The 19,392-nt window shown below is 52.3% G+C and overlaps 1 protein-coding gene across 1 annotated transcript; it reads left to right on the top strand.

The window, feature by feature from the left end:
• Positions 1 to 9,362: 9,362 nt before the first annotated feature.
• On the top strand, positions 9,363 to 19,137 carry MB (myoglobin). Its single transcript, XM_059080797.2, has 3 exons — positions 9,363 to 9,687; positions 14,811 to 15,033; positions 18,443 to 19,137. Exons 1-3 carry the CDS (start codon positions 9,593 to 9,595, stop codon positions 18,587 to 18,589), a joined length of 465 nt encoding a protein of 154 aa, XP_058936780.1. The 5' UTR covers positions 9,363 to 9,592; the 3' UTR covers positions 18,590 to 19,137.
• The last annotated feature ends 255 nt before the right edge of the window (positions 19,138 to 19,392 follow it).

The following is a 19,392-nucleotide window of genomic DNA, read 5'->3' as shown; positions in this document are numbered from 1 at the left end:
AAATGGTTCCGGGACAGCCCAGAACACCTGCTCCAGCTCTGAGCTCCCCCAACTCAAAGACTCCCCAGAGAAGCAAACCCTGGCTGCCACATGAGCCAGCATAACTGTTGGCCTTGGCCTCTCTCTGCTGGGCCAAGGTGACTAATTTTAACTGACCCTGCTGATTCATCTGAGGCTGGGACCCCCCTCTCCCAACCCACCCCAAGCCACAACCCCAAGGCCTGCTGAAGAGCTGCCAAAATTCTTCAAGTTCAAAGTCATTCCTGATCCGCTCCAAGCCCACATTCCAACCTCATCCATGACCAACCCCCTTCACGAAATTTCTGACCCTGCTAAACTGGTCTTCTCAGGGTTTCCTGAAGATTTCATATGCATTCCTGCTTCCCCATCTCTCTCTGACCATCTTTCAGCTCCCTATTCAGATGCCACCTTTTCGAAAATACCCTTCTCATCACAGAGGGTGCTAGCCCCTTTCACCGGCCCCTGGCCTCACTACACAGCTTGTGGGATCTTAGTTCCCTGACCAGGGCACTGAGGGCACCGAGTCTAAACCATTGGACAAAAAACCCAAGGGGGTTTTTAAGAAAGACATTACTCTTTGCTGGGGTGAGTTGCATTTGACTTTAGATAGACTTGGGGGACCTGACTGCAGTCAGGGAGTGTGGGGCCATGTCTCCCTTTCTCTGCTTCCACTACTGTCTCCAGGGAAGCAGACCAGGTGGCCTCCTCCCTGGAGGAGATCTGAATCGCTGAGACCTGGGCTTTGACAGTTTTTAAGGGGAGGGAAGAGGAATTTGGAATTAGGTGGGCCGCAGTCGCTAGAGAGGAACAGGCACCAGGCGGCAGGATGCCTGGGAGAGAGGGAGGAAGGAGGGGGTAAGGACGGGACCGCCCAGGTGGGCCCTGCCTTCCCTGGTTCCTCCTCCCCTCCACTCCTCGAGAGTGAGGGCTCCTATCCGGGTCCTGCCAACCAGAAGTAATCACCTCCGTGCCTTCTCCACGGCCCTCCCTCGGCTGCTTTGGGGAAAGCAGGGGTGTGGCCTCCGGCACCGGCGGAGAAGGGGCCCCTCTGCCTTTCCCGGTGGCGGGAGCCTTGTGTGCGCGGGGGCCTGGGCCGGGGAAGGATGCAGACGCCGGAGAATCATGGCCACCGCTTCTCCGATGCCACCTCGACAGTACAAGCCTCGGGGACGCATGTGTATCCCTACGCCTGCTAGACAGATGTCTCACAGACGCTCCAGATGCTACTGTCCCAAGGGAGACTCACTCTCTATCCCCTGCGCCCGGGTACCCCGCCCGCCTTAGTAAATAGAGCCACGATCTGCCCAGTTAGCCAGAAACTCAACACCCGCTGCCGGCGCTGCGCTGGGCTTCCAGCTCAGCCCCTCGCCCCAGCCTCTCCTACAGAGCCTGTCCCCTCCTCCTCCCCGCTCCGCCCTGCCTCTCCCTCAGTCCAGATGTGGGCTCCACAGCAGGCTCTTAAAGATCTCCCTTCCCCAAACCAGTCTGTGGTTTATAAAAACCAAATCATCAGGACAGCTGTTGCCTCTGGGAGGTAGTGGGGGCGGGGATTGACCGGGAAGGGGCGTGTGGGAACTTTGGGGCGTGACAATAATGTTCTGTATCCTGATAGGGGTTTGGGTTACACAGGGGTACGAATTTACCAAAACTCGGCAAAAGTCCGCTTCAGACCCATGCATTTCATTGGATATAAATTTTAGGTCAAGGGCTTCCCTGGTGGCGCAGTGGTTGAGAGTCCGCCTGCCGGTGCAGGGGACGCGGGTTCGTGCCCCGGTCCGGGAGGATCCCACATGCCGCGGAGCGGCTGGACCCGTGAGCCATGGCCGCTGGGCCTGTGCGTCCGGAGCCTGCGCTCCGCGGCGGGAGAGGCCACAGCAGTGAGAGGCCCGCGTACCACAAAAAAAAAAAAAAAAAAAAAAAAAATTTTAGGTCAAGAGAAAAAAATGTAAACGAACATTGAAGTCTCCTTAACGACATGCATGCTGAAGTATTTAGGCGGAAGTGGATGAACGGTTGCCTGCAATTTACTTTGAAAGGCCACAAAATAAAGATTGGATACCTGGAGGGATGGATAGATACGCGAGAACACAAGCTGTAAAATGTCTGTGGTAGAATTTTGGTGGTAGGTATATGATGTTCACTCTAAAATTCTTTCAAGTTTGCCAAATGTATGAGAAATTTCAGAATAAAATGTTGGGGAGAAGTGTCCCCTGCCTCCACAATGAGCACCCCCCCCCATTACATTATTCCCATCTGCAACTAGTGTGGTGTTTCTAGGACAGCAAATCAGACCATGGCCCTCCCTGCTCAAACCCTTCCTGGCTCTCTCCTGGGGAGAACTCAACTCTTGTGGCTCCCGAGGCCACCTGGGGTTGGCCTCTGTTTAATTCTCTGGCTGCATCCTCTATCACTCTCTCCCTCACTTTTTCCACCACAGAAACACTAAAATATGTGTACTTTATCTTTACATGCTCTTTACAACTCCTGTGGCAGAAATGTCTCGTATTCATCCAATTTACATTTCCCCCTTCTTTCTAAGTAAAAGAAGTTCCAGTTTTTATCTGGGGATATGGCCATATCGAAATAAACACTACATTTCCCAGGCTCCCTTGCAGAGAAGTGTGGCCATGTGATATGCAGGGAGAGGAGGTATTGATCACTACTTCCAGAAAGTGTCCCTAAAGGTAGGGGGCACAAACTTCTTCACCTTTTTTGACTTCCTGCTGGTTGGAATGATGATGTGATGGCTGGACTCAAGCAGCTATTTTGGATTGGGGGTGGGTGGGTGGAGACCATGTATGTAGTATGGCAGAGCACTAAGGTAGACTGAGGCTGGGTTCCTGACATGTTGTGTGCCCTACCAGCCCTGGACCACTGCCTCTGGACTTCCATATGAAAGACGGATGAATATTCTCTTGTTAAAGCCATGCTATTTTGGATTTTCTGCTGCCCACAACCAAACTTAGTCCTAACACACCAACTTCCATTCCCTTCAATGTTTTGGTCCTTGTGCTTGGAATACCCTTTCCTCACTTTGCTCCTAGACAACCCCTATTGATCTTTCAAATTCCTACCTAGACATCACCTTCTCTGCTACACGTTTCTTGGTGGAATTAATCATTTCCTCCTTTATGATTCTTTTGTACCTTATATTGCAGGGAGCAATTATTGAGCACTTAATGTGTGCCAAGCACCGCCCTGAGTCCTGTACATGCACTCTTCTTTTCATCCTCATGATGACATTTGAGATAGGTAATTATTTTCAAAGCTCCCATTTTACAGATATAAAAACAAAAGCCCTGGAAAGTGATGATATTTTCCCTGGATCACAAAAGTAATACCTGATGGAGCCAAGCCTCGAATCCAGGTGTCTGATTCCAAAGCCTTTACACCTATGCTGAACTGCCTCTGTTCCTGCTCTTATCACAAAGTGCTGTCATCATCTGTTCACACATCCCTCCCTCTCATCACCCCTAAAGCTCAAGGACGCTGTGATGTTCACCCTGCTCTCCCTGGGGTGCAGCACGGAGCCTGGCTCCAGGTGAGCACGTGTTTGTGGAACGGAACTGTCAGCTTTAAGTCCCCCATCTTGGTTCTGGTGCAGGAGGACCCTCAGGCAGTCTCACCCCCCTTAGCACTCCTTTCCCCACACATCCCTTGGGCTTTTGCACACGCAGTTTGTTACTTCTGCTTAGGAGGCACTGTAGGAGTTCCCTCATACGTTAAGATCAAGCCCGGTCGTCACCTCTGCCAACAGGTCTTCTCCATGTGGACATGGGGCTACCTTCTCACTCGCCCATAGCTCTTTGCTCAAACCTCGGTTATGTTCCGAATCCCCCTGGAATGTTTCCTCCACTCAAGTTTGAGTCCCTTGCGAGAAAGGACCATGCTTGTTCATCTTTTAATAATTTGGAAAGCCGTCTCTAGTCGGTGCCAGGAATATAAAGATGGAAAAAGCCCCCGTCCCGGCTGCTGGCCTGCTGGCTTGGGTAAAACAAAGGAACGCAGTGGAGGGGCGGAGCCAGGGGTGGAGGCTTTTCTCCTCGCTGCCACTAGATGGCAGCAGGGCCCCCCGATTGTCAGCCTCCCAACACAGTGTCTTTGCCTTCACCTCCAGGAAGCCAGGTGCGTGGGTGGACTCAGTTCAATAGAATAAACAATTCAGAGAGCTTATCGACCTGGCCCTCTGCTAGGGGCTGGCAGAAAGGTGAGAGGGGAAGAGGAAGGATCCAAAGTTAGACCAGTTCCTACCTGTGAAGCACAGACTCTGAAACCGGACTGCCTGGTTTTGAAATTCGTGCTTGGCTGTTTCCTAGCTGTGTGACCTTGGGCAACTAAACCTCTCTGTGACTTAGTTTCCTCTTGTGAAAAGTGGCGTTTATAAAAGTGTCTACCCTGAGATTGGCATTGACATATATACACTAATATGTATAAAATAGATACCTAATAAGAACCTGCTGTACAAAAAAATAAATAAAATAAAATTCAAAAAAAAAGTGTCTACCCTGAAACATTGTAAATCAACTATACTTCAAATTTTTTAAAAGCGTCTGTTGAAAAGGGCTCCTGGGAGGGGCGGTAAGGGCTGTGTGTCCGTGGCTTTCACATTCCCACCTCTGAGGAAGTTCACAGGGTAGAAATGGGGAGCTGCACCCCGAAGCAGAGAGAGAGGAGAAAGCTGCATCCATGTTGGAGCCAAGGTGGGCGGGGGTGGGGTGGGGGGGAGGGCACACCTGCTGGGAACGGGGTGGCATGGGGTGATGGGGCAGATTCCTGGAGGGGCAGCTGTTCCCGTGAGTTGGGCCACGGAGGGGGGGAGGGAGGACTGATGAGGGAGGGGGGCTGTGGAGGTGGGGTTGGCTCGCCCAGGTGACAGGTGGAAGGCGGGGCTGGAGAAGTGACTCCAAGCCTCAGAGGCTGGCGAGCGGGGGAGGGGAAGGGAGGCTGGTGCCCCTGGGCCACACCTGTTGACTGGAATATTGGGATCCTGGTGTCCCTGGGAGCCCTCCTCCAATAAGCCCCTCTGGGCCTCCAGGGAGAGGAGGAGCCGTGCCATATAAACTGTATTTTTAGTTCCCCGTGAGGCTTCCCAGCTGCTGTGACATCTCTCCCCGCCCCCAGCCCACTGTTTGGTTGGAGGGTCCAGGAGGACAGCTGGGCAGAAGGGGAGACATGGTCAGTACAATGGCTGCAGGGGGCTGGGGGAGTGGGCAGTGGGCCCAAGTAGGGTCTGGGGGCCAGCTTGGGGGGTCCTACCGCTCTGTCGATGACCTCAGCAGGTCCTGCAGGCTCCAGGCCCCAGCCCTGCTGAGTCACGCCTGGCACTGGTCTAGGAGGCAGACTCTTCCAGGAAAGAGCAAGCCGAGGTGGGGGGGGGGGGCGGGGGGGGTAGGAAGGCACTGCCCAGGCTGACCTCCATAGGGGCAGCTTCCAGGAGGAGGAGGAAGGAAGGTGGCCAAGGCTGAGGGGAATAAGCAGCTTTGAAGACCCAAAATGCTCTTTCTTTCTATCTTTGGTCCCGACGGTGGAGCCTTAAAGTCTAACAGCCCCCACCCCCAATTCCCTGGAGGGAGTTGTTGGCTGCATAAGGGCTCACAGATTCCCAGGGCTCCAGTCCCAGACTGGACTTGTGACCTTTGAAAGAGAGGACGTGGTGCTCTGTCGCCTGAGGACTCAAACCCATGCAAGGGGGGCACTGGAAGCCCCTTGCTAGAGAGTTCTCTCTGCGGATGTGAGTGACGAGAGGTGAGAGTCGCCAGATACTGAAGGTGCAGAAGGGGCCTTTTCCCACCAAACAGGCTCCTGGCTTACCTTGCCAGCCAAGGGTGCTCAGTTAAAGCCCTGGGGATGTGTAGTCTGGACAGGAAGCGTCTTAGGTGAGCCTGCAGCTTCCTCGGCTGTTCCTCCCCATCCCCAAGGACCACCAGAGCCAGGACAAGGGAGTGAGCGTGACAAGAAGGCACGTTTCGGTTGGATATAAAGAAGCCTCTTTAAAGCTTCAGGTAGTGAGCTCACCACTCTTAGGAGTATTCAAGCAGATGCTAGATGATGATCTGTAGGGAGAATTCCTGCATTTAGTGGGAACTTGGACAGGACACTATTGAAGGCCTCTGTTAGCTCCAAGGTCCCGTGGCCCTATCATTCTAGATTTCTCTTTCTCTAGCTTTCTGACTCTGGAACCTAGACTCTAAGTGTTCAGAGTGGTGAAAGTTGAAGACTTCGGCCCTCTAGAATTGTAACTCTGGAATCTCAAGTGTCCAGAGTTTGAAGACTTGAGGATGAGTCTACAAGGCTCAGATTTTCAAAGGATTCTGTGATATGAAAGGGAAAAAGAGGAGGGGGCAGGTCTCACTTGGTGCGATCCAGTCCTGCCCCACTGGGTGTCCGACTAACCCACCTGTGTGTGTGAGCGCCTGTGCACGTGTACGTGACGTGAGCGTGTAAGGCTGCAGAAAGTTTTGCACCCAGAGGCAGCCTGACTTTCCTATCCTGTGACTTTCCAGTTTCCCTGGCCTGGCTATTTGAAGGCTGTCACAGGGATAATTATAGCCCTCAAACAAAGCTGGCGACTCCAGGTAGCCATAGCAACTCCTAGGTACCACCAGTTCTGTTGTAGAGATGTGTAAGTACAAACAAATGTTGGCTCCTTCCTATTAGCTTAAAAGGTAAAACTTGAAAAGGTTCATCAACTTCAAAGCCACAGGTTTCCATGAACTTGCCAGTTAACGGGGGCGCCTGCCAAGGAGGTGACAGCTTCATGTTAAACACTTTAGCGCTGGTAAAGAGTTGATGAGATTTTAAGTACTCAGGCAGTTTCCAGACAACTCGGGAGGCTGGAGATGGGACAAAGGCTATGGACTCCAGCTCTGCTGCTCACCAGCCTCGGGTGGGTGCATAACCTCTCCAAGCCTTCGTTTCTGTACAGCCAGGTGGGATTATGATCGACCCTGCCCTGCCAGCCCCTCGGGGATGCTCCGAAGTCCTCAAGAGGGCACCGGCCAGAGGGTGTTCGAAACGGCACTGCCAGGGCTGTGGATGTGAATCAGAACTTAGTGATGCTGATTCTCTTAGGGGTGTCACCGATGGGCCCCACGTGGCCGGCCCAGGCCAGGGGCAGCTCGCTGCCTCTCTTCCTTGCTGCGCTCCCCTCCCACACTGCTGGGATCACCCTCCAGCAAGGGGCCGGAAGTAGGAGCTGAGCCCTCAGCAGTGTCTCTCAGAGTTGCCTTTTCCTTTGATCCTGGGCCTGGCACAGAGCAGGCCCTCCATACCTGGCTGGTGAATGAACCAAAGAACGAATACTAGCGCCCCACCCCCGAAAATCTCTATGGCTTTTTAGCGACTCAGTTTGCTGCTGAACCTTCCACTGTTAAGGCTTCACGGCTCCTGGAGGTTCAGAAGCTCAGTGTCCTGGGTTAACGTGGAGCCTCAGTGTGATTCCAGGAGCACGTGGTCAGGAAGGGGCCTGTGTGCCTCTGGCCCTTTTGGTTGTTAGGAATCGGCTGACTCAATAAATACATTGGTCTCACTCAAGGATACACAAGGGGTCACACAGGAAGTGGCAGCTGATGGTAATTCTCAAACTGCAATTGGAGTGGGCTTTTCAGCGGTCAGCATGGAGACCCCAGGTTGCACAGGGGTCTTACCCAAGTCTGGGGGTCTTACCCAGTGTTGGCCACGAAACCCTCTTTGACCCTGCATTTCCTACCACCTAGCCAATTCTCACCAGGGATCTGACTGGTGTAGCTAATAGACATTGGCTATTTGGCAGAGCCCTGCCATTGGCTGCCTCGGGTTAGGTCCCAGTCCTGGTCCAATCCACTGTGACTAGCAACAGGTTTGGAGAGAGGACATGACTGCGGGCACTGAGGCAGGGCAGTTATCTTTAGAGAGGGCTGCATACGTGGGGCAGTCATGACTGACATGTCCAGTACAGACCCAGGGTGGCCAGGACACCTGCTTATCCTTCCTGAGCCTCAGGGTCCACAGCTGTACAATGGGATGATGCTTGCTACCTCGCAGGGTCATTGGGAAGATTAGATATAATCCTGCCCAAGGAGGCACTTAGTAAGCTGCAACGTTCTGTGTAAACCTTGATCGTAGCACTAAATAAACTGTACTGTAATTTTGTTCCTCTTACTTATCTCCCCTAGGAGACTGAGTTCCTTGAACATCAGGATGTGTTTTATCTGGTTTTGTGTCCTCAACATGTAGCACAGTTTCTGACACACAGTAGGTACTCTATAACTGTGTGTTGGATGGATGGAGGAATCAGGATGGATGGATGGACAGATGATGGTTGGGTAGGTGGATGGATGAGTGATGGATGGATGGATGGATGATGGATGGAGATAAGATAAAGGCCGATCATCCTCCACTTGCCTTCCTTGCAAGGCCAGCCATCTTTTTATTCAATGAACATTTATTCAGTTCAAATTTGGTACACAGCACTGTGCAAGGTCCAAGAAATACACAGATGAATAAAACAAAGCCTTTGACCATGTGAGAATCACAGTAGGGTGTTCAGGAGCATGGATTTGGGGGCCTGAACTCCTGGGTTCAAATCCCAACTCTTCCATCAACTGGCTGTGCAACCATGACAGATTTCCCTAACTTCCCTCCATGAGATGGTGGTAATGCCCGGATTTATCATATAGGGCTGTTGGGGGACTAAACGAGTTACCAAATGTAAAGTGCTTGGAAGAGGGTGTGGCACCCAACAAAGTCTCTGTGAGTATTGGCTGCTGTGATACTGACGGAGGGGTCAGCATGGAAACAAAGAAATATGATGCAACGAGGTAAGCAGCACAACAGGAACACATACAAATAAATGGAAAGGGCAAGCAGTGAATTGGACCTTGAGGGGTATATCCAGCAAAAATTTCAGAGAGAAATATGTGAGCAAGACCATGAAGTCAGGAGTTTTCTGGGTGGAGTGGGAAAATGCAGACTCCAAGAGGTTATGGATCCGCCTGGGTCCACCCAGCTATAAGCAGGAAACCATCTAGCCCCTTCCCACCGCCCTGATGGGTGAGGGCATCCTGGCAAAGTGGGAAGAAGGTGGACAGAGTGACTGCTAAAGGCCAGGACAGTCCCAGGGCCAGCCAGGGTGACCGCTGCCCTGGCTAATAAACATGACAGGTCCCCTTGGGGTGGCTGACAGCAGGGGGAGTTGGGTTTCAGGCCATTGGCATCAGCCTTGGTCATGCCCTTTCTGTTGGCCTCCAAGAGTCCAGACAGTGATCCAACCTCCTCCCCACTCTTTCCACATACACAGCTCCTCCCCTGCCAACCTGAGGCCTGAGTTGTCCTACCACCCCACATGGCATCTGCCTCAAAATAGCTCCCATGTGAGGGCTACAGAAATGAAAAGATTAGACCCCTGCATGAAGGGGGGGAGGTGCAAGGAGGGGGGGGGGAGAGAGAGTGAGCGAGCTGTCAAGTGATCTCTGTCAAGCATCCGGGAAGGTATAAAAACCCTTTAGGGCCAGGCAGCCTCAAACCCCAGCTGTCGGAGCCAGGACACCCGGTCAGCACACTCTCGCTCTTCTTCTCTTCTTCAGACTCTGCCATGGTGCTCAGCGAGGGAGAATGGCAGTTGGTTCTGCACGTCTGGGCGAAGGTGGAGGCTGATATCGCAGGCCATGGGCAGGACATCCTCATCAGGTAAAAGGAAGAAATTCCATTGCCCCTATCACCTACTGCCTTCCCAAAGATCGAGAATGTTTGCCTGCAAGGTGGAACGGTTGCCCGGGGTTGACCAGCTGGCCGCGTTAGTTGGCTTTGTTAAAACCTTTATTTGGTTCTCTTTTGCCTTTATGTGTCAGAGATTGGAGTCAGGAAAGGAAAGAGGATCCATCTCACACCTATGCCAGCAGCTGGAAGGAGCTTGACAATCAAATCCTGGACGCCTAGAGCCCACTAAGTGGTATCCTAGAATTATAGGCAGAATTAACAAGAAAAATCTGAGAGATCTGTTTCACCTCACCTAATGGATGAGGACAGAAAGGACCTGAGAAGGGAAGGATGACCCCAGAGTCACAAGTCCGTTAAATTCTGTAAAATGTCAAGGCTAAGACATGGCTTTCAACATGAGATATGTAGTTCTAGAGCTGGCTTTGCCACCGAGCAGCTGTGTGACCTTTAAGAAGGTACACTACTTCTCTGAGCCTCAATTTCTTCTCCAATAAAATGGGTGGAAATCCTAATATATACGTTATAGAGTGGAAATAAGAATTAAATAAGATGATGCATGTAGGGGGCCCAGCATAATGCCTGGCATAGAGTGAGTCCCAGAAGATGTTAATAACTATTATAGATGAAGCTTAGACTTGGGCCCTTTAAAGAACTATAATTAGTAAACAGAAGACAGAGACCCATCAGTGACTTTTGATGTTGAGTATGTCTTGAATTCGAGGGCTCAGAATAGTCTCCAAGTACATCTTGCCTTCTGTAGCAAGGGGTTCCTGAATAAACAAACAAAACCCCCCACAAAATTCTGAGTTTTTTAAGTAGAAAATGGCTTGTGGCTTGTAAATAGAATCTCATGTCGCAGTTGCCTTCCTCCCCAAATGGTGATAGGCTCTCCCCTCCTCCTGGCCCTTTCTCATGCTCTGGGCAGCACAGGTCAAAAGCCTAATGGGATGTATGTACATCAATATTTCTGCACGTGGGAGAAGGTGGGCTCCAGTTACCACCAGTGAATGGATTGTCTTTCACACTTTAATTTACAGATGAATTTCTCCTTCTTTATGAGCCAGAGTAGGTTATCCTCTCCCACTTAGATGCCCTTTCAGCCTCCCTCAGGCTTCACCCATCTCCAGCTCCCAATTCTGGGGAGAATGCCCAGTCCTATAAGTCCTATTATCTGGAGTTAGAGCCCTTAATTGTCCATGCCAGAAACACTTGAGAGAGGATAGTCAAGTTCTCTGTTGAATCTAACTGGCATCTTGGGGTGTTCCTTTATGTCTTTCTCCTCTTGTTTCTCTGTCAGTTGGCTACTTGGGCTGCAACAGGTCCTGACTGAGTGGACAAAAGTCTCCCCCAAAGTTGACATCAACTCCTCAGCCATCCTTTTGCTGTGTGACCTTGGACAAGTCGCTAGTCCTCTCTGGGTCCCATTTCCCTATTTGCTGAGAGGAGGGATTGCCTGCCACTGTCTCTGAGATCCCTGCCTGCTCTCATGCCCTGGCATTCTCTGAGTCCATGATCCTACCTTACTTTTGGAGAGGAGGCCGGGTAGCAGAACAGGAGTCTTTCCCAGGTGATCTGGGGTCTGCCAGCCCTAAGTCAGTGACTTGGATGTCTTGAAGGAGACTTGGGGTATTGTGTCATGGGGAAACATCTCCTCCTTTCCCAGGATGGATCAGAGAGAACTGCCTGGGGCTAGGTGCCAGGGACAAGACATGATGCTGGAGACTGCTGGCCCCTGGCAGGCCCCAGAGAGCCCAACAGCCTGTCACGTCTTAGGTTGTAGGACATGCAGAAACCACGCCAACTGGTTCTGCCCTCTTAGTGTTTGGGATATGGAGACAAGGAGAAGGGGCTGCTAACTCCTAGGCTGAAAGTGCCCCTTTAAGAGCTGACCTTTTGGTTCTGTTCCAGATGCTGAACCTGGGCTTTCTTACTCATCTTGAAAAGGTCATTTATCCCACTCCTCTGATGATAAAAGAGGACAAATTCTGTTCAGCTGAGTCTGTTAATAAAACACTGAGGGCTTCAAAGCAAGTATGTGACCATTATGTTCTAGAACATGATAGCTGGAAGGTCAGTTGGAGAGTCTGGCTCCAGGAAAGGGGGGCTTCAGGAGGGTGGAGGCTGCTGAGAGGGCTTCAGGCCCCTGCCTTTCCTTCTTTTCCCCTAATCTTTTCTGCTTTAATCTTTTTTGCATTTGAAAAAATAAAGGATTTTGAGGCCATGGAAAGTTTGAAAGCCACTGATGGTGGCCAATACGTCTCATGTCGCCAGGAGGAAACACGGCCCAAGAGTCCCAGCCAACCAATGGTAGCTACAGACAGAACCAAAAATTCCCAATCCTAACGATGATGATGGAGATGGTGATGATGATGGAGGAGGAGGAGGAGGGAGATGGGGATGATGAGGAGGATGGGGATGAGGGAGATTGTGATGATGATGGAGGAGGAGGAGGAGGGAGATGGTGATGATGATGGAAGAAATGATGGTGATGGTGATAATGGTGCTAGAGATGGTAAAGAGGACAGCAAATATTTATATATATAGTACACAGTGATTTCTAGGCCCTGTGTTAAGTGTTTCACAAATATTTACTCATTTAAGCCTCACAACAACCTTATGAGGTAGATATTATTATGATCACCACATTTAACAAAGAGGTTAAGTAACTTGCCCAAAGTCCCACAGCTGGAATTCAAATCCAGGCAACTTGGATCAGTACGCCTGCTCTCGACCCCTAGGCTACATTGTCCCACAAGCTTGACCCACTAGAGATGAGTTCCCGTCCTCATCTGGTCCTTTGGTTCTAGAGCAGAGAAGGATTTGTGCAGGCCTGGGAGAGTCCTCGGGCTTCCGTGTGGGTGTCAGATTGGGCCTCAGCTCAGAGAACAGCTGGGAAGTGGCCTCCTTTCCCTCTGACTTGCCAGCAGACCTGTGATAAGCTAGGCAGGTTGATGATAGCATCGAGGAGGAAAACACAAGGCAAGTGAGGACTTCTCTGAAACACTGGAGACAAGCCCTCCACCCATTTCTACAGGGCGAGGGCCTTCCGGGGCCTCATTTTCTGGGTAATTGCTGTCACAAGCATCCAGGTGTGGCCTCCTGTGGCTGCCCTGGGGGCTCCCAGCCGCAGGACTTGGGGCCAAGGGAGGGAGGAGGCTGTGTGGTGCCAGGATGATCTGGTGGGCGCTCCTGAGCCCAATTTTTCTGCCCTGTTTAAAGCAAACCGGGCTCTCTCTCTGGCTTGCGGGTGCCGAGAGTGGAGGTTGAGGTGGGGGTCAAGCCTTAGAACTTGGAGGCTGAGAAATCAGCTAGACCAACCCTTTTGGTTTACAGATAGTTACGCCAAGACCCAGAGAAACTGAGTGACTTCTTCAATGTCACACAGCACGTCAGAGGCAGAGCTGGGGCCAGAACTCAGCTTCCGTAATTCTCAGCGCCGAAGTCTTTCTCCCAGACATCCAGGGAACTTGCAAAATGTTTGAGATCCTTGGCCGCCCTTGAGTCCCAGGTCCTTGGCCCTCTTCTGCCCCAGACAGTCTTCCTCCAGTGTCCCGACCTCAGGCCTTCGCCTGTGGGTTCTGGGTCTTGCATCTGTCAGGCAGGAGTTCAAGGATCATTGTCACCAGATAATAATAGGAGCTCAGGGACCCTGGCGTGAAAGGTGCCAGGGATGAGCTGTCAGTGATGTACAATGTTTGGCCGGGGCTCCAGATGAGGTGGTGACCTTGGGCATGGCTGTAGATAACCGTGGGTGTTCTGGGGGAGTGGGAGGGCTACGCCCCCTGGGAAAGCAGGCGCTTCCCGTCCGTGCTATGTCGCGCATGCATGTGCGTGTGTGTGCACGCGCCTGTGAGTATGTGTGTTCACAGTTAGGTTTAAGCGTGTCGCAAAGCCAGGAAGCTACAAAAGAGGAACCTTTAAAAGAACTGAAGCCGTTAGACAGAAGAAGCGGGGGTCAGGGCAGACAGGGCCACTCCTGCAGAGGTTTCAGGGTGCGACACAAGGGAGAGAGCGTGAGTTATGGAACCATTCATGTGGGTTTGTGTCTGGGCTCTGCCACTGACCAGACATGTGACCCTGGGCAAGTCACCTACCTCTGTGGTCTTCCGTTTGCCCACGAGTGAAATGGGGAAAAGCACTCGTGCCCAGGTGGCAGGTATGACTCCCTTTAACTAACCTCCACCTTTCCGCAGCAGGAAAGGCTGAGGTCCAAGGCGACAGGTGGCTGCTCAGCTCACTGTGGCCAGCTCACTGGGACCTGGTCTTTAGCGGTGGCTCCCACCAGGGACCCTCATCCTCGGTACTGTGACGGGCCAGGGAGGTGCAGGGAGTCAGAGCAAAATAAGCAAGAGCTTTCTGAGGTTTCTGAGCTCAGACTGGAACGGCTCTCACAGGTAGCAGTGAGTCTCCTGGAGCCAGATGTATTTAAGAAGCCAAAGGGCGATTCCCCAGGCAGGAAGCTGCAGAGATGGTCCCCCCTGCATGGGCTACTTTTTGAGTCACTCAGACCTGATTTCAGTGTGGCTCTTCTGCACCCCGGCCGTGTGATACTGAGCTAGGCCTTCACATTTCTTAGCCTCTGTTCTCTCATCTGTAAAGTGGGAATAATATGTCCCTAAAGGGAGGCACAAGTGCAGAGCCTAGCACGGGCCTGGCACACAGCGGGTGCTCAAGAAATCCGGGTCCTTTGGCCCCGGTGCTCCCCCTTTTCCCTGCTCCACTGTGACGTCATTTAGTCATCTATGCTCCCAACAACTTAGAGGAAATGGGGGTGAAGCCAGGTGCAACGCAGAGATGCCTTTCTTTCCTGCCTTTCACTGTAACAGTGAAGAAGAAGATGATGATAAAAATATTTAATAATAGCAAGCATTTATACACTTCTTGCATCAGCATATACTATCTCATTTAATCCTCACGCTTCTATAGGGAGGGACTTGTGATCTCCACTCCTTGGATGAGGAGACTGAGGCACAGAGAGGTGAAGTGACTCGCCCAAGGTCGCATAGCTGGGAACTGGGAGAGCTTGGGCTTGAACTCGGGTCTGGCCACCTCCAGACCCCTGCCTCTGACTCTAGCCCTCCTTGTGCCCACAGGCTCTTTAAGCATCACCCCGAGACCCTGGAGAAATTTGATAGGTTCAAGCACCTGAAGACAGAGGCTGAGATGAAGGCCTCAGAGGACCTGAAGAAGCATGGTGTCACTGTGCTCACCGCCCTGGGGGCCATCCTCAAGAAGAAGGGGCATCATGAGGCGGAGCTGAAGCCCCTGGCCCAGTCGCATGCTACCAAGCACAAGATCCCCATCAAGTACCTGGAGGTGGGTGGCAGGGACGGGGCAGGCTGGGAGGATGGAAGGAGAGGCCTCAAGGGCATGAGATTTGGGTTCAAGTCCCAGCTCAGCCACTAACTTGCTGGGTGACCTATGTCGTTCCTCTCTGTTCCCCCGTTTCCTCATCTGTAAAGTGGGCTGCCACCCACTTTGCCTTCCTCCTGGGTCATTGAGAGTCAACATATTTCTCCCCCAAATTAGTATCTTGTTACCAAGGAGGAAGTGGATATGGGATGCGCAACTTGCATTCTCTCCACGGGTAGGTACCATTATCACACCCATTCGACAGATGAGGAAACTGAGGCACAGAAAGGTTAAGTCGCTTGTCCCTGGTCACAGAAGCAGCAAATGGCAGAACCAGGATTCAGACTAGGTCTCTATTCCTCCAGAACCCCGGCTCCTAATCCCTGTGACACTGGGAGTCGGAGACATACAGGTCTCGTTGACAGGAGCTCAGCAACTGGGGCTCAATTCAGAGTGGGAATTATGAGTTCCTACATCTTTACAGATGAAGAGAGAAAGCCTCAGGTGTCAGAGGCATAAGCAATTGGTTTGAACCCCCCGTGATGGGCTGAGAAGTTGGGTGGGCTGGGGAGAGCCTGAGCTTTGAGTCCTATGTCTACAGGTTGGTGTAGCAGTGAAGGTAAGGTTAATTATGATAGCTCCCAGTTAGGATGGGCCACGATAAGCTATTTGCCTGGGTCACTGCATGGACTTCTCACGATTTCCCCATGAACTTAGGCATTGCATTCAGTGTTTTCTTTCCCTCTCACATAAAAGAAGTTCAGAGGTAGGGAGCCCAGAGCTGGTATGGGAGCCCCATACCAGGGAGTCACCAGGGATGCAGGTTCTTTCTGTGTTGCCATCTTTGGCATGTGGTCTCCAACCTCAAAGTTGACTCGTGGTCCAAGATAGCTGCTGGAGCTCCAGCTGTCTGGTCCATATTCCAAACAGAGCAAGAGGAAGAGAGGAAGTCTCCTTTTAAGGAGCCCTGGAAATCTCATCCAACAATGTTTTTTACATTTCATTGGCCAGAAGTTAGTTACAAGACCACATCTATCTGCATGGAAAGCTGGGAAATGTAGCCTATTACCACTCCAAATACAGCTAGTGTTCTCTTACAAGGAAGAAGGAGGAAATGGACATTGCGCAGGCAGTTAGCATTCTCTTCCCCAGGTGGGTACTTTTCTCATCCCCATTTTACTGATTTGGAAACTGAAGCCTCAGAGAGGTTAAGTAGCCTGGCCCAGGTCACCCAGCTTATAAGCCAGGAGGTACAATCTGATCTATGGTACTCTGGAACCCAAGCTCTTAATCGCTTGTGGCACAGCATTTCCCATGAACAACCACCACCACCGTCCTCTTCAGCCTCACCACCCTGCACCCCCACCTGCTCCCCAAGTCACACACAAACAATCCTGCCTGCCCATATCAGCACCTCAGACATGAGGAGTGGGTCCTGCCTCTGAGATTCTGCACGAGCGGTGGTCCCTGCCCTCCCCTTCTTCTCTTGGCAAATCCCTGTTCATCCTCCGAGGCCCAGCTCAGAAGCCACCGCCTCTGTCCTGGCCCATGAGGCAGTCAGCTGCTCTCTCTGCCAGCCCTCTGCTGCGAAGGCATTTATCCTCACCGCTGCCATGGCGCCTGCCCGGCTGTACTGTAATTTGTCTCTTTACCCAGCTGTCTCCTGGCTGGGACACGAGCTCCTCAAGGGCAGACCCTGGCTCCTCCTCTGTCTGAACCCCAGTGGCATGGGGAGGTGTTCACAACACAACTTGAATGATAGATCCCTTCTCTAGGCATGAGCAGCCCATCTCAGAGAGGGAAAATGATATAGCCAAGGTAGCACCACCAGCTAGCAGACTAGAACCCAGGTCTATTTAAAACAGGTTTGATTTACTGCATAATCCCTGCCAAAGAATTAAGACAGAGCCCCATGTCTGCTCTTTCCCTCACCATGGAACCTTCGTCTGTGTTCTTCCTAAGAAATATCTCCTTCTCACCTGTGGGTGAGGGGGCACAGAGGGCACTGGGTGCTGAAAGCAACCATCTTTACTCGATCTTCCAGCTGCCCCAGGCCAACAATTTTCTAAGTATTTGTGGCTCTGCCGTTGACTCAGGAAAACTGAGTGGAGGGACCTAATGGGCTCACGAGCCCCTAGTTTACAGGTGAGGTCACACATGGAGGTCAGGGAGCTGGGCCTGGAACTTGGGTCTCTAAGTTCTCCATGGGCAGGGTTTGCTGACGTCAGTCCCTCCCCCAGCCTCGTTTCGTTGTGTTTATGGCATTAAAAGGGAATTAAACACATGTCCAAAGCTATGCCCAGCGGCAGGTGTTTGTGGAGCTGTCCCTGTTTCTGAGCCAAGCAGGGTTTACTAGACGTGGACATTTGTGCTTCTCAGGCCGCCCTCAGTACACGCTCCCCCGCCTCACCCAACCCCACCCTGCTTTTGGCCACTTGCGCCCCGGGCGCCGGAGAAAATGGGCAAACCCGACCGCGGTGCCCTCTCTGTCTCTGTCCCTGGCCCTGGCTGTCATTTGTCCACGATCCCCTGAGTCCACTTGCTACGTGACCTCAGTGTGGGTCTCTGTAAAATGACACCCTTTGACCACAGGCCAGGGTAGTGATTGGCACCAAATCTTTCTGAACTGTTGAAAAAGCACAGTAACTTCCTACAGACACAAGATCTTTCAGTCTCTAAAGCAGCCCTGTGCCGTAGAGGTGCCTGTCCATTTTCCTGGTAACGACATTGTAGATGGTAAAGCCAACGGTGAAGGTGAGGCTGGTGTTAGATACAGTCGGTCCTGGGGCTGAGTTGTAGGCCTGATCCCTTTCCTCTTCCCTCCTCTCCTTCCCTCCCACCTATACTTCTGAGTACCAGCTCTGTGCTTGGCACAGAAAATATGATGTTCTGACCCCCTGCCCAAACCCCCAAAAGGCTATTTAAAGAAATCACCATCCTAAGCCATTAAATGCAAAACTTAAATACACACAAATGGAAAGAGTTTCTTTCTAGATTTTCGGAGTGCCAAATCCTGGATGAAACCATGGAGTAGGAGTATTTCCCTTCCTTTCCGAGGTTGGGTCCTCGAGCCGAGCACAGCCGAGGGTAGCTGGTGAGCTAGCCCACCTAGCCACTCGACCGTGGTTCCACGGCCTGACCTTTCCTCATCTGTACCAAGATGGGCCTCCCTTTCCCCATCTGTAACCGTCTCACAGGGTTGTGGGGATTAAAGGAGTTAATCCATGGAGGGCCGCTCAGCAGCATGCCTGGTATATAGTAAGTGCTCAATAAACGACCCTGGAATAAAGAGAAGATGAGTTCAGGCTGATTCCCATCGGGCCCCTGGCTTGTCCTGCCCGTGACCAGTACCCCTCTGCCCCTGTCCTTGCAGTTCATCTCGGAAGCCATCATCCACGTTCTGCACAGCAGGCACCCTGCGGACTTTGGTGCCGACGCCCAGGGAGCCATGACCAAGGCCCTGGAACTGTTCCGGAAGGACATCGCTGCCAAGTACAAGGAGCTGGGCTACCAGGGCTAAGCCCCGCGCCCCACGCCGCTCTCCCCACCCACCCGGGCAGGGAGGGAGGGGACTTAATCTTGCGTAGCTGTAGGGTTTGCTTCTGAGTGCCTGCTTTGTTTGTGAGAGGCGGGTGGGAGATGCTGCCGGAGGGGCTGGGGGCAGGGAGGGGATGAGGATTCGTTCAAGTGGCTTCACGTGCCTGGGGACTGGGCTTCCTGTGGAGGGTCGTCAGCTTGGTAGCCAGGAGAAGCTTGGCTCTCCCCACTGCGGCCGGCAGAGTTTGGGTCACACTCAACTTTCCTTTCACCTAAATTCCATGCCGATTCCTTCCCACCTCACCTTAAGTCCCCAATCCAAACTGTCAACCGAAACTCCGGCCGTGATTCTCTGATCCATCCCCTCACCCCGCGAAGAAAGCAGAATGTCCCCTTTTGCACGGAGAAGGTCTGGGCTGGGTTGGACAGCCACACCCAGCCCCTGGGGCGCGTGGTGTCTGGAACATAAGTGTACCTTCTCCGGTGATGGAGTGACTCTCCGGGCTTAATAAAAGATTCGCATGCTGTAAACTCCGCCTGGTGTTTTTCATCCCCTGGAGCAAGTGAAGGGGGCGTTCAGAGGGAGAAAAGGCCAAGACGGGATTGTGCGTGCCGGAGCCTTATGGGGAGGAGGAGGGGAGGGAGGAGAGGAGCACGGGCGGGAGGCAGAGCCACCACTCCGTGGCAGGGACGGTCCTGGGCACTGGGAAACGGAGGGTAGAACCTCGTCTGGTGGGGGCGGCGAGCAGTCGGTCAGTGCCGGGCGCTGCGTGAGCCACAGCAGAA

Source organism: Kogia breviceps, chromosome 12 (assembly GCF_026419965.1).
Source record: "Kogia breviceps isolate mKogBre1 chromosome 12, mKogBre1 haplotype 1, whole genome shotgun sequence".
In the NCBI taxonomy this organism is placed as follows: Eukaryota; Metazoa; Chordata; class Mammalia; order Artiodactyla; family Physeteridae; genus Kogia; species Kogia breviceps.
Note: the sequence above shows the minus strand (reverse complement) of the source record. Positions and strands in the feature narration are given on the sequence as shown.

Excerpts from the sequence above, each read along its gene's own strand:
- MB (XM_059080797.2), top strand. The coding sequence starts at position 9,593 with ATGGTGCTCAGCGAGGGAGAATGGCAGTTGGTTCTGCACGTCTGGGCG. Across the intron at positions 9,688-14,810 it reads GGGCAGGACATCCTCATCAG|GCTCTTTAAGCATCACCCCG; the intron begins GTAAAAGGAAGA and ends TTGTGCCCACAG. Across the intron at positions 15,034-18,442 it reads TCCCCATCAAGTACCTGGAG|TTCATCTCGGAAGCCATCAT; the intron begins GTGGGTGGCAGG and ends CTGTCCTTGCAG.